This window comes from Drosophila serrata, unplaced genomic scaffold, assembly GCF_035046125.1.
Source record: "Drosophila serrata isolate PLE 108 unplaced genomic scaffold, ASM3504612v1 contig_293, whole genome shotgun sequence".
Classification (NCBI taxonomy): Eukaryota; Metazoa; Arthropoda; class Insecta; order Diptera; family Drosophilidae; genus Drosophila; species Drosophila serrata.
In genome coordinates, this window is record NW_028257191.1 from 2698906 (window position 1) to 2714504 (window position 15599).

General features: G+C 35.9%; 1 protein-coding gene across 20 annotated transcripts in view; it reads right to left on the minus strand.

Annotated features, from left to right (window-relative positions):
* Window positions 1–15599, minus strand: part of LOC110184297 (potassium voltage-gated channel protein Shaker) — a 128313-nt gene that overhangs the window by 12887 nt on the left and 99827 nt on the right. For 17 of the 20 annotated variants that reach the window (XM_086836766.1, XM_086836765.1, XM_086836770.1 and 14 more), the window contains 7 exons: window positions 6199–6322; window positions 5949–6117; window positions 5626–5722; window positions 3241–3436; window positions 3028–3149; window positions 1953–2106; window positions 1236–1407 (listed from right to left, as the gene is read on the minus strand). In XM_086836766.1, coding sequence (XP_086692892.1) covers window positions 1236–1407; window positions 1953–2106; window positions 3028–3149; window positions 3241–3436; window positions 5626–5722; window positions 5949–6117; window positions 6199–6322 — 1034 coding nt within the window. Of the gene's footprint in view, window positions 1–1235; window positions 1408–1946; window positions 2107–3027; window positions 3150–3240; window positions 3437–5625; window positions 5723–5948; window positions 6118–6198; window positions 6323–15599 lie in introns of those variants that run through there. The other 3 variants (XR_015272562.1, XM_086836776.1, XM_086836779.1) reach the window with 2 other exon arrangements.

Below are 15599 nucleotides of genomic sequence, written 5' to 3' on the forward strand. Positions count from 1 at the left end.
GCTAGCCAAAACAAAACTCAAATTCAAATTCAATATTCGTAATACAAAACGCAAATGAAGAGGAACTCAACGAACGTATCCAAAGGGAATGATACCTATAGAGCTTCTTTTGGGATTTAAAAGGGAGACCGGAATAATAATCAGGATGATCGGGATGATCGGGAGATCTGGATCAGGATCAGATCGCTGCTCCAAATAGCAGAGAATATAGCTCGTACCTACTTAGCTCTAGGATTAGACGACACTAATTAAGTAAGAGATACGTAATGGGTGGAGAGTTATACGAGTACACCTAGAGTAATTACGGATAATACACGCTCTACGAGTCACAGGCCCCTCTAATTTATTTAGCTTGTATTTGTGGCGGATAAGTGTGTGTGTGTGTGTGTGTGTGCTTGTTGTGTATGACTAAATATAGTAAGAACTAGTTTACGTTACTTTAGTTTAGTTAACTTTAGTTTAGCTTGATGTATTTTTGTTTTGTTTTGTTTTTTAAGGTCTTATCTCTATTGGAGCTGTTTGCTGTTGTTAAGTATCTTTCATATGTTTTCGTTGAAAGGACTTGGTCAAAGGACTTGGGGTGGGGACACAGGGGGTATCTATCTATATAAGGATACTAGTATCCTTGGTATCTGTTATGTATATATAGCTTATTCCTAAGTCTGGCGTATGTGTGTGTGTTTGTGGTTGGCAAATCAAATTCGGAAATGAAAAGTTCTTAAAAAGCATTACACCTTTCAGGTATTTTCTTTTTTTTTGTAGTTTCTTATTGTGCCTGTTTGTTGTTGTTGTCTGTGGCGCGATCTTCTGTTTTGTTTAAAATATATATTTATATATTATATAGAGTATAGTTTATTTTGCCGATGAGGAGTGTAAGTAAGTAGGGTTTGATTTTGATTTTTGATTTTGGTTTTTTCGTGATGAGCTTGTTAACATAAATGTGCTGGCTTGAGACAGACGTAAGCATAGATATAGAGAGATATATATATTTATATGTATCTTTTGTGGTTGTTTTAATTCGCGATCGATTGAGATATATAAAGTACTTGAGAGAGAAGTTATTAAGAGAGAGACGGGGGGTAGAGTTATTGGGTGTTGGAGTAAGTCTGTCTGGAGATGGTCGCAGTCGTTTTGCAGTATTTCTCTTTTGTTTTTTGGTTTTGAATAATTATCGTAAATTGATAAGTAATGTAGTATGTGTATTTTCTTTTTTATGTAGACTGTTTGGAACTTACCTATAAATAAGAAAAATATAAGTAAACCTAATTCCCGCATTGAGGCTTTCAGAGTTCGTCCTAATATTTGTAAACCCTTCGAATGCCTAGATAACTTAAATATTCGAAATACTCGAACTAATCGTATCACTCGTAATATTGCCAAGGACATAGCCTGATTCGATGACTTGTCCTAAAAATTTTATCGAAATATATATATATATATATATTATATGTGGGGCAATGCAATATATATATATGTTTTTTATTTTGATTTTTTTTTTGGGTGTGTATAGTTTATATATATATATATTTATATATATATGGATGGATGTTCATTTACATAGCTGCGATGCAATGTGTATATAGAAGGTGATTAAGCGGATGTTTTGGCTTGTAGTTTAGTTAGTAATCGGTAATATACAACAATGTGTGTTATCGATAACAAAACTGAATCAGGATCGGGTTGATTGTATATCAAGGATTGAATCAAATTAAAAATTTGAACTCAAAGTTATGTTCGTTTGTAATTTATTTTTTGGGGCAAGCAGGCAACCCCTTTTGTAGCATGTCAGGCAACTCATAAATGATGATGGCAACACTTAAATTCTTTAATTGTTTCAACTGTATATGCATATGTGTGTGTGTGTGGGTGTGGGTGTTATTTATCGATATATATATATGTGTGTGTGTGTCTTGTTGGTGGTGGTTTGTATTGGGCAAACAGAAATCTCATACCTGTGGACTGACTGGCGCTTTTGGAAGATTTAACGTATCCTCCTCTTCGGCAACGACAGTCGCTAGTGTTATAAAGTACGGAATGATGGCGATTATGTCGATAACATTCATGACATCCCTGCAGAAATTTAATTTGTTCGGACATGCGAGGAACCTGAACACACACAAAATCGATACAACGACCAGCGATTGGTTTGGTTTAAAGATTCACACAGACAGCGCGATACAGAAACCGAGAGCGAGATAGAACGAGAGATGTCAGAGAGAGATAGAGATAGTGAGAGTGGAGAGAGAGAAAGAGAGGGAGAGAGAAAGAGAGAGAGAGAGAGAGAGAGAAAAAAAAACGATATTTTGGGTTTGAATTCAAATTGAATTAAATCATGAATATGAGAAAAAACCAAAGGCAAAGCAAAACAGACAGAGAAATAAAAAAAATATTTTAAAAATATGAGAAAATTGATAAATATATAAAAATATATAAATAATTAAATTTGTAATTAAAACAAAAGATAAACTTCGGAAAGCCGATGTTTACACTATACCCTTGCAGTTTGACCCACAAAATAATTGTTGTTTTTTTTTAAACTTATACAATCAGATCTTTAATTACCCAATACTTTCTACGATAATCAGACAATGGCTATATCCCTTAAAAAATATATATATATATATATGTTATTATTTATTATATTTTCTTTAAATTGGTCAATGTTTTTATTTTTGAAAACCACTAGGAGCTCCCCAAGGTAGAACGGACAAAAAAACTATGGCTTAATAAGCTCAACTGATCAAGAATTTATATAGTTTTTAAGATTGAAAATCTCACAAAAACAATAAGACTTAACCCCTGCAAGGCCATAAAAAGTAAAAGATAATTTTCAATGTAATTAAATCAATTAGAAATCATAAGACAAAGTAAATTGATATAAGAGAAATAGCTTCATCAGATGGAGATAGAGAGATATTGTATTCGAATAATCGGATCGAGTTCAAAACTAATATTTCTCTTTCGTTCGCTTAGCTTATGACTAGGTGTACGCATATATAGCTTTGGATATGAAAGTGCTTGGCATACCTGACAGTTAGTTCAAATGTAAACCAAATAATACATAACGTTTCTATAAGGAAGAAAGGATCTGTGATGTCAGGCACCTCGTCTTCCTCGATTTTTGTGCCATTTGTTGTTGTATTGAACACCTGCAAAATATGAACAAAAGATGCCAAAGATAGAAATATTAAGAGATATGTATCCTTTTTGGCTTGATCATTTAGCTGGACTCGTACGCACCTTGTAATGCTTAAATTCGGGTAATGTTTCTAGACAAAATATAACAATTGATAGCAATATAACAAATACACTAATTATGGCTACAACTCTGGCGGCTTGCGAACTCTCTGGATACTCGAAGAGCAGCCAGACTTTTCTTTGCTTCTCATTATCCGGTAATGGTCTTTCTTCCTCTTTAATAAAGCCTTCATCCTCTCTGCAAAATAAAGCAAATAATAGTTATATATTAGGAGATGTTCAAAAGGATTCAATTTTATATATTTCTTCTTGATTATATATGTTTGTTTTATAAATTGTGTGTGTTTTTGGTGAGTCTTGGTGTTGTGAGTGTTTGCCTGTTTTAAGTTTTCTTTTTCTTTAGTTGGATTTATTATTGGTTCGCTGTCTAATCGAAAGCAAGGCAAGAAGCTCTAACTGAAAGCCAAGCAAAGTGAAAAAAATGAATAACAAAGCGACGCTTTGACTAACAAACAAAATGCAATAATTATTCTTCGCTAAGCTAAGCAAAGTGTCTGGAAGTTGTAAAAAGGAATACGTTGACTGCTTATTTCGCTGAAGGATCCTTTCCTGTTCGAACCGGACTTGGTACTGCCTTCGCCGGGCCTCCTCCTACATCATCACGGGTTCATCATATTGCTCCACGGTCCCGGCCACACTGCCCCCGCGTCGTATCAACAAAATTTTAAGCTGGTGGTCAAGTGATTAACATTCACTTGCTTTCATTAACTTAACTTCCGTCCAGTCGCAGTTTCTACATAGTTTTTGTTTGCTGTTCTTTGGTTCTAATTTTTCTACTACTTTGCTGTGGCTGGAAATGCTGTTGTTTATGGAAAAACTATGGAAAACAAAGCAGGGGAAATTTACACAAGCATCACCATTATATTTACTTTATGTGATTTGTAGCAGGATTTCTTTTATATAATTTATTCAATGTTAGGTGTTATATTGAACAATACAGTTCAATAATAGTATTGAATAGTGTCTAAAATGCAAACTATATTTATTCCCTTGCAGGGTATTATAATTTTAGTCAGCAGCTTGAAACGCAGTGAAGAAGCCATTTCCGACCCCAATAATCATATATATTCTTGATCAGCATAAAAAGCTGAGTCGATCTAGCGATCTCCGACGGAAAAAAAAAATTTCAAATTTTTCCAAATTTTATAAGGGGTCACATCGTTAAAATTTTTAAAATTTTAATAAAAAATTTAATTTTTTTCAATTTTAAATTTATGTGTTTAGATTTATTAACCTTCAAAAAACTAACAAAGCAAAGCTTTCCGAATTGAAATTAATGCATTTTTGGCTTAATTACGAGTTTTTGAAAACTCCGATTTGTCGAAAAAATGTCATATAAAAATAGCAATAATTTTATCCTATTATTATATTATATTGCAAAGGACAAAGGTATACATATATCACACATCAGCTCTCCTAAGTAAGTTTCATTGCTTTATACTTTACTTTATACTATATATTTTGTAATATTCAAGAGCTTGAGGTTTTTATGCATTATTTGTTTGTTTATATTATTACATTAATTCTTACAAATTTCTCTAATCGAAAAGATTTACTGTAGCCATAAAAGAGGTAACTTTCCCTCTTACTTGCATTGGAGATACGAAACTGTTTAACTTTTATATTAATTAATATATAATAATTTATGATTCAAAATATAATTTTAGAATATAATAACTTTAGAATAAAAACAAAAATACTAAAAAAAAATACCAAAAAAATATGAAAACTCCAGACCTCCTATTGACTCTTAGCTGGGTGGATTGAGAAGCGCAGAGGAGGGCGCTTCGAAATATGACATTTTGCAAAAATATACTAAAATATAATTCCATATACTGAAAAATTAGTATTTAATATACCATTTTATATATTCCATTACTTTCCACTAGACCGATTGAGAAGCGCAGAGAAAAGCGCTGAGATATAAATAATACATTCTAAATTAAAATGTATTAAAAAATCTGTAAATTATTTGTAACAAGGAAAAACTTTCCCTTTTACTCGCATTTCCAGCCAACGCAATGTGTTTATTTAGTGGGCCAAGTCTAGATCTATGTCTATTTTCTATGTCTGGATGCGTGCGTTGGTCTGTTTTGCCGTGTTGCATGCCTCATTACACTGATTCAATAAATTTGCCGTGCTACCAATATAGAACAAACCGAACCAATTTGTTGTACGCTCTTTGTTTGTGTTCTTTTTTTTTTGCATACGATTTGTTATGGTTTTTGTTTGTTTATTTTTGGTTTGGTTTTTGAGGGTTTTCTTTTTTGGACTTTAGTTTATATATTTTTGTTTTTGGTTTTTTTTGTCGTTTTTGTTTTGGGATTAGTGTTAGTGAAATTTGTAGTGGGCAACACATGGGCTTACCTGAATTTATTAATTGCTTGATCACCTAATTCATAAAATTTTATTTCTTCACTAAATACGTCTAAAGGGACATTGACCGGTCTCCGTAGTCGGCCACCTGTGGATGAATAATATGGGTGTGTTGAATGAACCAGGGGTGTTGTTGTTGGTGTTTTTAATGTTGTTGTTGGTGTTGTTGGTGATTGTGGTGTTGTTGAAGGTTTTCATTGTATTGTTGTTTTTGGCGAGAACGAGGATAAAGAGAAATAGAGAGATATTAGCATTAGGCCGCACACATTCAGAAGGTAAACACAAAGGGACAATGACTTTTAAAGGATACGTACCACTCTGATAATAGTATAAAATCGCATCGAAGCTCGGTCGACTACGGTCAAAAAAATATTCATTTCTAAGCGGGTCAAAGTACCGTAATCTCCGAGCTGGATCCCCAAGCAGCGTGTCCGGGAATTGATTTAGCGTACGTAGTTGGGTCTCAAACCTTAGTCCGCTTACCTATTAAGATTTTTAGATTAATAAATGCGTATAGAAATCTAGAGATAGAATAACCCTTAGCTCTATGGGAGGTATACTCACATTTATAACGACTCTTTCGCAGAAATCATGATCGTGAGGAATGGGTTCAAAGTGTTGCGGTCCGCCACCAAAGCCATGACCAGCCCCCCCTTCTTCGTCTTGACTGCTCAATTTGGGCAAAGACCTGTCAAGGAAAAAAGGTTGAAAATGTATAAGGATTGGTATTAAAGGGATTATGGTATTAATATTAATAATAATATTAATTTAATAATATAATACAATCATTAAAACCCTTTTTTCTGTATTGTTTGGGGTATAAATAAGTTATAATAGCTTAGCTTAGTCTTAGAGTTAAATTTCTCAAAACATAAAACTCAGATCGAAAGAAAGTAAATAGTATATAGTAAATGATATAAAGTATTTAATATATAGAACATTAGTAACAAAGGTAAACTAAAGTCCCTGACTCTATAAGACCTGTCTTAGTACTTAACTTCCTTTTGATTTACATTCTTTTAACTGAAAATCACATCGCCAGCTACTCAATTATTCAATGAATTCGATCTTTAAGCTCTCCAGTGGCTTGGTCTTTAATTACTTTTGCTCGACTCGAATCAATTTCCAGATGCTCGTCAGCCATTGAATATTCAATGGCAAATCCATGCATATTGCATATTGTGGGGATATTCAGATCTCACTTTCTTGAATTCTCAAATTGCAATTCGCAATTGCTGTATGGGTTATATGGTATCCTTTGAGCTTAGGCCTTGCCTTGCCTTGCCTCAAATTAAATTCATTGCAAAACGCCCACATGCTGGCAAATATACTTATGTTTACACTTGTAATTGAAATTGTATTACAATCGCATAAAAAAAAAAACGGACTGCAACCCAAAAAGCCCTTTGCTGCCGTTTGCCTCTTTGCCCCTCCTGCTGAGTGACCCAAGTTGGGGAAGGACTCTCCCCCTTTGGAAGCAGAGGGGAGATTCCCAGCTGGCAGCGTGCCCAACATTTTCCGCCCTTATCGCTGATGTTGCTGACAATGTGCAATTGTTGCTGCCAGCCATTGCTGCTGTTGTTGCTGTTGTTGTTGCTGTTGCTCCTGCTGCTGCTGTTGTTGCTGTGGTTGCTGCTGTTGCTGCTGCTAGCAATTTTTTGGATGCGATATTCGAGGCGTTGTTGCATGGCAGGTTGCCTGCTTTTTGGCGCCGTGCCGTGGCATTTAATTAAGCGTGTAAGTGCACTGCCCACATCCCCTGGCAGCCATCGTTGCTGCCATTATGCCACCATGCCACCATCTGCATCATCTCTCCATCGTTCGGGCGCCCCATTCAGACATTTCAGCTGCAATAATGGCCAGTGCCTGTTCGGACAAATTGTTTGTCGGCATAAATCTTTTCCGGGCTGCTACTCCATCTTGCTTCGCACTATATACATATATATATATATATAATAACATAGTACTTATAAATTGAATTACAAAAGAGTTATGTATAGCCAACATAAAATATGGTAATTGAAAATGTCTTCTTTTGCGTGGGGCAAGCAGAACTACTTCTTGAAGGGATTTATAAAGATATAGTCTTCCTTTTGAGTGAAAATGTATATGATTTTAATTAAAAATTAGTAAGATCCTGATTTCTTAAAGACTAACTGCTAACTATAGAAATTTACTTTCTTTTTTAATACTTCTAGCTGGATTTTTATTAAATTCTATTAAATTTAGTTAGATTTCTTTTATTATGGAATAATAAAGTATAAAGTATAGATTAAAATGAGAACAACTTGATTCATTAATAATTTAAATCAACTAAAAGGTTATTGTTTTCCCAGGCTGTGACGTCAGAAGGACCTCGCAAAAGGCCGGCCAAGTAAGAAAGAGATAGATAGAGAGAAAGAGAGTGAGACAGAACTCCCAACTAAATGTCAACAAACAGTGTTTGCCCAGGTGCATTACTAGCCTATCCTTCTCTCTCTCTCTCTCGTCTCTTCTCTGCTTTCTCTGTTTTCTATATTCTCTGTCCTCCCTCTTCTCTCACTCTTTACATCTGCATATTCCCCTTTGTCATGTACAACAATTTGTTGTTGTTGTTTTTATACGCTATATGTAAATGTCAGTGTGGAATTTATGTTATATCCATCTCTGTTGCACTTGCAACGGCCTGCGGTGATGCGGCGCTGCGGCGTGTGTCTGCATGTGTGTGTGTGTGTGTGTGTATATATAGGTCAGCGGCACGGCCTGATGCGGCGAGTGACGTCATTGTCGCCTCCATTCTAGATGCCGACGATGTCGATGAATCGCTGACTCTGCTGCAGCGACCTATTTACAGGATGCGAGTATATATATATACATTATTTATACATATATATATATATATATAAAGTGAGTCTCATCCACTTCCGCATTTTCAGGTGGATTGCATAAGTCTCTAGTGAAGCCAGAGTCGAAATCCGAAACCTTGGCTCTCTGTCAGTGAAGCCAAAGAAAGAAACCGAAACGGAAACAGAAACGGAAACGGAAACGGAAATGGCAACGGCGACTGGTTGAAGTTCAATGCAAAGTCGGCAAATCGAAGTGGAACTTCGTCTTTCATGTGTGTGTGTGTGTGTGTGAGTAATCAAAGAGTCTCTGACATGTGGAGAGTCCATAGTCTATGACTAGGGTTGTGTGTGAGTGTGAGAGTGTGTGTGTGTGTGTGTGTGTGTATGTGCCGGTCAAGGCAACATCAGCCTCAGCCACAGTCAACCTCAGTCGCAGTCGCAGTCGCAGTCTCACCCCTCTCTCGTTTTTGGTCTATTTTTAGCAGCGTCAACAACGGCATGCTAAAATTTATGAATTAATGTGAGATGGCAAAGGAAATTTAAGGCATGCAAAACGCACACACAGCCTTGAACTGAGGGAGTGCACTTGCCACACCAGTCACAGAGAGAGAGAGAGAGTCACCCATCCTCGATTTTTGTATGTCGAACTTCCCCCTTGCTGGGTCACAACATCTGTAAGTTAATCAGGCAACTGGAGAGAGTTGAGAAGCGCGGAGGATAATTAATATATAATTATTTATGATATAAGATTAAAATACTATGTATGACATGAAGAAACTAAAATAAAAATACAAAAAAAAAATACCAAAAATATATGAAAACTCCAGACCTCCTATTGACTCTTAGCTGGGTGGATTGAGAAGCGCAGAGAAGGGCGCTTGAAAATATGCAATTTTGCAAATATATACTAAAAAATAATACTATATACTGAGAAATTAATATTTAATATACCATTACTTTCGACCCTTAGCTGCATCGATTGAGAAGCGCAGAGAAAGGCGCTGAGTTATAAATAATAATAATAATAATAAAAATCGGTAAATTATTTATACCAATGTAATTTTTAATAAATTAACTTAAGTTTAGTTTAAACAATACTTATTTACCCCTATATAAAGCATTCTATAGAATATAATTTAAATTTTAAAATGTTCCCACAAATCTCAGATCATTCTCCGCGTGACTTTGAAATCCATTCCAGCCCCCAATGGTTTTCCCTTTTGGCAAAACAGCATTGATAAAGCTGATTTGCAAGCGCTTTCCACAAGAGCCGCTGTGGGTGGTGAAAGGGTTCAGTGGGTTTGAGTGGGGTTTGAGTGGGTTCAGACAGGGGGTTTAAGGTGGTTCGGGTGTTTCAGAGAGGGAGAGCCTGTTAACATGATTCAATCAACGCCGCCATCAAACGAACCAACGAAAGGCGCCGCCGGCATTGGCGAGGTGAATGCAAACTCGATTCAATGCTGACGTCACAAACGACATTCGACTGACAAACGTTGGGAATGTGAATATGAATGAATGAATAAATACAAGTGTAGGTGCACTGGAAGAAAAAATATAACATAAATACCAAGCTAATGCTTTTAACTAAGAAGTTAACGTTTAGTTTATAAGCAATTGTTAGCTTTATGTAAATAAATAATAAATTCATAATATTTATATACTCAGGTATGCAGAAATATCCAAGTAATATTCCTAGCTATTTGTTTTCCCTACAAACATTTTAAGGAGACACCTTTAACATATCAGTATACAATTCAATATATATCCCTAATCTATTTGTTATATATAAGCACATGTTCTGCATATATTTCTTTACAGAAATACATATATTTCCTAAACAAATTCCAACCCAATATTGATTTCAATTGCAACTATCAAGTATTGGATTTTGTGGCATTCCCTGGAAAAGGAATTTTCTTCTTGGATTTGCCTTGCGGCTGCTTTGGAATTGCACCCGGACTCTCTACTTTGATGCCGGATCCGGATCCGGGGGCCATCAATCGCTAGACGGGATGCGGGGCTGCGGGGTTGCGGGGGGATCGGGAATCATGGCCGCCGCAGAGTCGAATTATGCAAATCCTTTTGCCTGAAGGACTCACGGACGGATAGTTGAACTAACCGAACAACTGCCCTGTATGACCTTGGCCAGTTGCGTGCACAATTTGTGTGAGTTTTGCTGGGTTCTGGGTTCAGATCTGCTTTCGTGATTTGCTGCTTTTGATACACTAACTAAGGGTATCTGATGCGGTATATATAGTTTAGTAAGTTTCAATAAATAAATGTAAGAAAATCTACAACAGGGTGTCCTCGAAGCAAGCAGTACAAATTAAGGAAAATCAAAGTAAGCAGTCTAAAGTAAGCAGTGTTAAAGGAAGAGCCTTAAAGTGCTCAGATTGGCCATCCCTGCTCCAAGAGATCTTTAACGTATACGTAATATATATTATATTTATAATATATTTTATATTTGAAATATTTCAAGTACAACTTAGAGCATTCAGTTGTTGTTTATAGCCCCAACTCGAGGCTTTAGCTTCTCGTTTTTCATTTCCATTCTCATTTTCTGCTTTCCGTTTGGTGTTTTTATTTTTGGCAACCATTCTCAGGTGCCCAACATGCAAGCTGTTTACCAAAAGCAACACAACACAACAACAGGGGTCGAGTGTGGGGTCCTGCTGGGCAGAGCGAAAAGGGTGGAAAAGTGGGTGGAAACAGGGGGGGAAAGCTTGTTGCCTGTTTGCATTTTCCCCAATGCATGTGTGTGGCCAGGGGAGAGCAGAGTGTGAGCTGGGGGTTGGAAAATTGTGGGGAATCCTTCGAATAACTGGCGGAAAAAGCGGACTACTGCTGCTGTGCACGTCAGGCATTTTAAACATGTTCCGCCATTTTAAACTTTTCCTCGTTTATTATCCAAAAAACAACAAAACAAAAAAGGAAACAGACGTAGAAGGCTTAGCTTAAAAAAAAGGAATTAAAAAAAAGAATGCAAAAAATGAATGCGAAGCGAACTTCTCCAAAAAAAAGGTGAAACTTTTCCAAATGTCTCAAGTGCGTCAAAGGCGCAAGAATAGTCCCAAAAAAAAAACATAAAGTGGTAAGGGTGCAAAATGGGGTTGAGTTCTTCAGCCAGAAAGCGGAACCGGACAGACACTGAAGTGGCTAGAAACCGGAAGCAAATGGAGATGAAGATGGAGATGGAGAGCTCTTAGCCATGTCTCGCACAAGTGCAATCACTTTCAGGATCCTTCAGCTCAAATAAGACAATCGGAAAAAAGGCAAAGGGAAAAGTCCCTCATCGATGCCAAGGAGTATCTTGGATAGCAAAGATTCATGAAGAAGATTCATCTTAAAGATACACTTCAACAAAGGATTTTAAGGCTTAAGCTTGCAGAAACCAAGTTCTCTGGTTTCTTTTTTAATGAATAATTTGGAGATTGGATTATATATTTATACGATTTCTTATAAGAGTACAAGTTATCGATTTTGTAAGGACTCTTGGTAACATATTTCTTGTGAAAGTACAAGTAGAGTATCTTGATAGTTTATTCCATTAATACTCATTACAAGGGTTAGCCTAACTTAACCTAACTCCCTTCAAAGGGATTGTATGCCTTAAACGTAAATAAGGAACTTGGTTTCTTATATATCCGGTGTTAAGAAGATTTATTTTATATAATCTAACGATTTCTTAAAGAAAGTTTAACTTATTGATTCCGTAGAGTATCTTTGATAAAAGTTGTATTCCAGAGATATAAGTTATTAGGGAATTTTAAGACTTAAGCTGACATAGATCTATACATACATCCAAGTTGGATCCTATTCATGTTATAGAGATATATTTTATATATATTTTAGGAGATCTTAAAAAGGATACAAGATTTAATTATAGATATTACAAGTTTATTAATAAACTATTGAATTATTAATTGAAGATACTTTTCCAAATTGATGAAAAGAATATTTTATATATCTTAATTATTAAAGGCAGCTTTCTGCCATTGCAGTTAATCTTATAAGAGAAATTTCCTAATGGTCAGCAGATGTCCCACAAACTTTCCTTTGTCTCCTCTCTGCAGGACACTTTTCCCCTTCAGAATTCCTCCTAACAAATCCTCCCTAACAAATCCCCCTTCACAATCTCTCCTCACAATTCCTCCAACAATTCCCCATACAATCCCTCCTTCACAATCTCCCATTACAATCCCCCTATCAACTATTCCCCCCACACAATCCCTCATTCCAGGCCAAGTCAAGATGAATTCCAATCGTCTTGGCCACAATCAAAGTAATCTCCATTGAATTTGTTAAGTCCCCGAAACCGTTTAATGTCTTTCCTATATACTGTGTGCTCTCTGTGTGTGTGTGATTTTAATTTTAATGCACTGCAAGTGGTGGGGGGAGGGGGGGGGAGGGAAAAGTCGGGTGATAGGGCTGCCACCATAAGGACTATAAGGACACACGGGGAAAGTCAAGCGAGTGAAAGCGACGACACAAAGCGAAAATGGCAAAGCCACACACAATGGTGGCAGCAATGCATGTGGGTAAGCAGAGAGAGAAAAGAAAATGGAAAACAAAAGGGAAATGGAATATTAATTTGGAAGAAAACATAAGAGAAGAAAATATGACAGAAGAAATTCATTTTTACATATACTTTCCCTTAAAGGATATGATTTTGTTAGAGATTTTGTAAACCAAAATCAAGTTTAGTTGCTTGATTTTTAACCCAAAGATCACTATCAAGTTGCTTTTTTCTTAATTATAAATATATCCCCTTGCTTTTGACTTGATATTTCTTTCAGTGTGATACACACACACATGCACACTCTGTACTCATTGTTGGCTGTTCGCTGTCCATTGTTCCTGGCTTTGTTGCTGCTGACGTTTGACGTCGCTTGTCGCCTTGTCGCTGCCAGCAACAACTACTATCACCAGCGAACAAAAAACAAAAACTCACAAAAAATTATACAAAAAAAGAAAAAGGAGCAGCAACAAACAACAGGATCAAAAGTCAAGAACAATGACAGCAAATAGCAAGCGGCAAGCCGCCGAGCAAAAGTCAAGTTGCAAGTTGAAATGTGTGGCAATTGTTTGCTTGGGCAACAAACAAACAAAAAACAACAAAAAAGGCAAAGTGAAAGTGTAAAGCCATGTCAATCAACAAAAGGGAGTAGTGACACATACACTGAGCGGAAAAAGAAGGTAATAGTTAAAGAATCTCAAGAGAATTTTGGTATAATTAAGAAAGGTTAAAAGATAGTAAGGTATTTATATTAAAAGCTGCAGGAAGTTCAAGCGGAAATGCTCAATTTCTTGAGCTTATCCTTCATTTCCTTGTCTTATTTTAATATTTAACAGCAGATTTCAAGCTTGATCTAAACTTGACCTCTTGATAAAGACATTTCTTTAATCTTTCTATACATTGTCTTAATAATTTTCTTCCACTGCACGAATCACTGTCAGCGATTTTATAGTGCCATGAATGGCTTTCGTCGCCTGACATCAATTTACCAATTTATCACCCCTTCCCCGATTGCATTCGATTCGCTCTTCATTTGTACTTGAACTTCTTGGGTGTCTTGTTCGTCCTTTTCGGAGGGGGGTAAGAGGGAATACCAAGCACACAACACATTCAGCATCATTATCAATGTCAAACTCATGTCAATTCACTGAGACGATTACAGGATATCATCAAAGGATATTGTTATGTCTCAATCGGCTGAAGGAGCACCCAGGCGGCAAAGGATGTGTGCTAAGGATGCTAAGGGTGGTCCAGCCTCAATTGGAATGTTAATGATATTGATGCTGTGCCACTTTTGTGTTTGCCTGTTTTCCTTTTTTTTTGGGTAAACTGTCAATGTCACATTGCGCATACGCCGCATTGACCCGCCCACAGAATGGTCTACTCTCTCTCTGTGTGTGTGTTTTGTGTGTGTTTGGTTGGGTGTGAGTGTGTTTGAGGTAGGTACGATGTGTGTGTGTGTGTTCTCTGTTTCTGTTTGTGCATCTGCATTGACTCCTTTGCGGCTACAGCTTCATTATTTGTCATTCATCATGAGCAGCATCATCATCATTATCCTCATTATTATTCTACTTAGCATCTTCGTCATTATCTTTATCATTATCCTGATCATTATCATTATCATTATCCTCATCATTATCCTCCTTAGCATCCTTATCATTATCCTCATCATTATGCTTAATCGGCATCCTCATAATAATCATCATTATACTCATTATTACCGTAATCATTATCCTCATCATTATCTTCTTTAGCATCCTTATCATTATTTTTATCATTATGCTTAATTATCATCCTCCTTAGCCTCCTCATCATTATCTTTATCATTATCCTCATCATTATGCTTAATCAGCATTCTCCTTACCATCCTCATCAATATCTTTATCATTATCCTCATCATTATTCTCATCTTTATTCTCATTATTATCCTCATCATCATCCTTAATCATTATCCTCATCATCATCCTAAAACAGCAACATCCTCTATAGTATTTTCATCATCATCCTAAATCATCATCCTCAATCATCATCCTCAATCATCATCCGTATTATCACTTTCCCGAAGTCTTGCACTGGAAATTTTGTGGCAAATGCTTTCGATAAAGACCAGCTAACATATTGCAACCTGTATCCTATTGTGGCATGCCACTACTGCCACCTGTCTGTCTAGCGTTCCAATGGGACTACCATCTTGTGGCTCTTCAAGACGTGAGTGGAATTGCTATTTGGATAAAGAGCCTTCTTTGTTTATATTTAAGTCTTCAAATGGATATAAGTGTGTGAAGAAGTTAAACATTTAAGGGGATAAATGTCACAAAATCTATAGGTTTTTAGTTTTAAATAATATATATTGAAAGTTCAAAACTAAAGTTTCTTAGTTTTATTTGTTTTCATATAGATTAAGCCCTGAATTAATTCTATAAAAATCTTGATGGTCTTACAGGTTTTTTTTTTCGAAATAAAATATGATATATTTAACACAAACTCAAAGACGTTTTATAAAGAATTTGTTTAAAATTAAAGGTTCTAGGTTTAATTTGTTTTCTTATAGATTAAAACCTGGAGTTAATTCTATAAAAATTCTATAAAATTCTACACATAAGGTTGTAATTTTTCCCCAATTT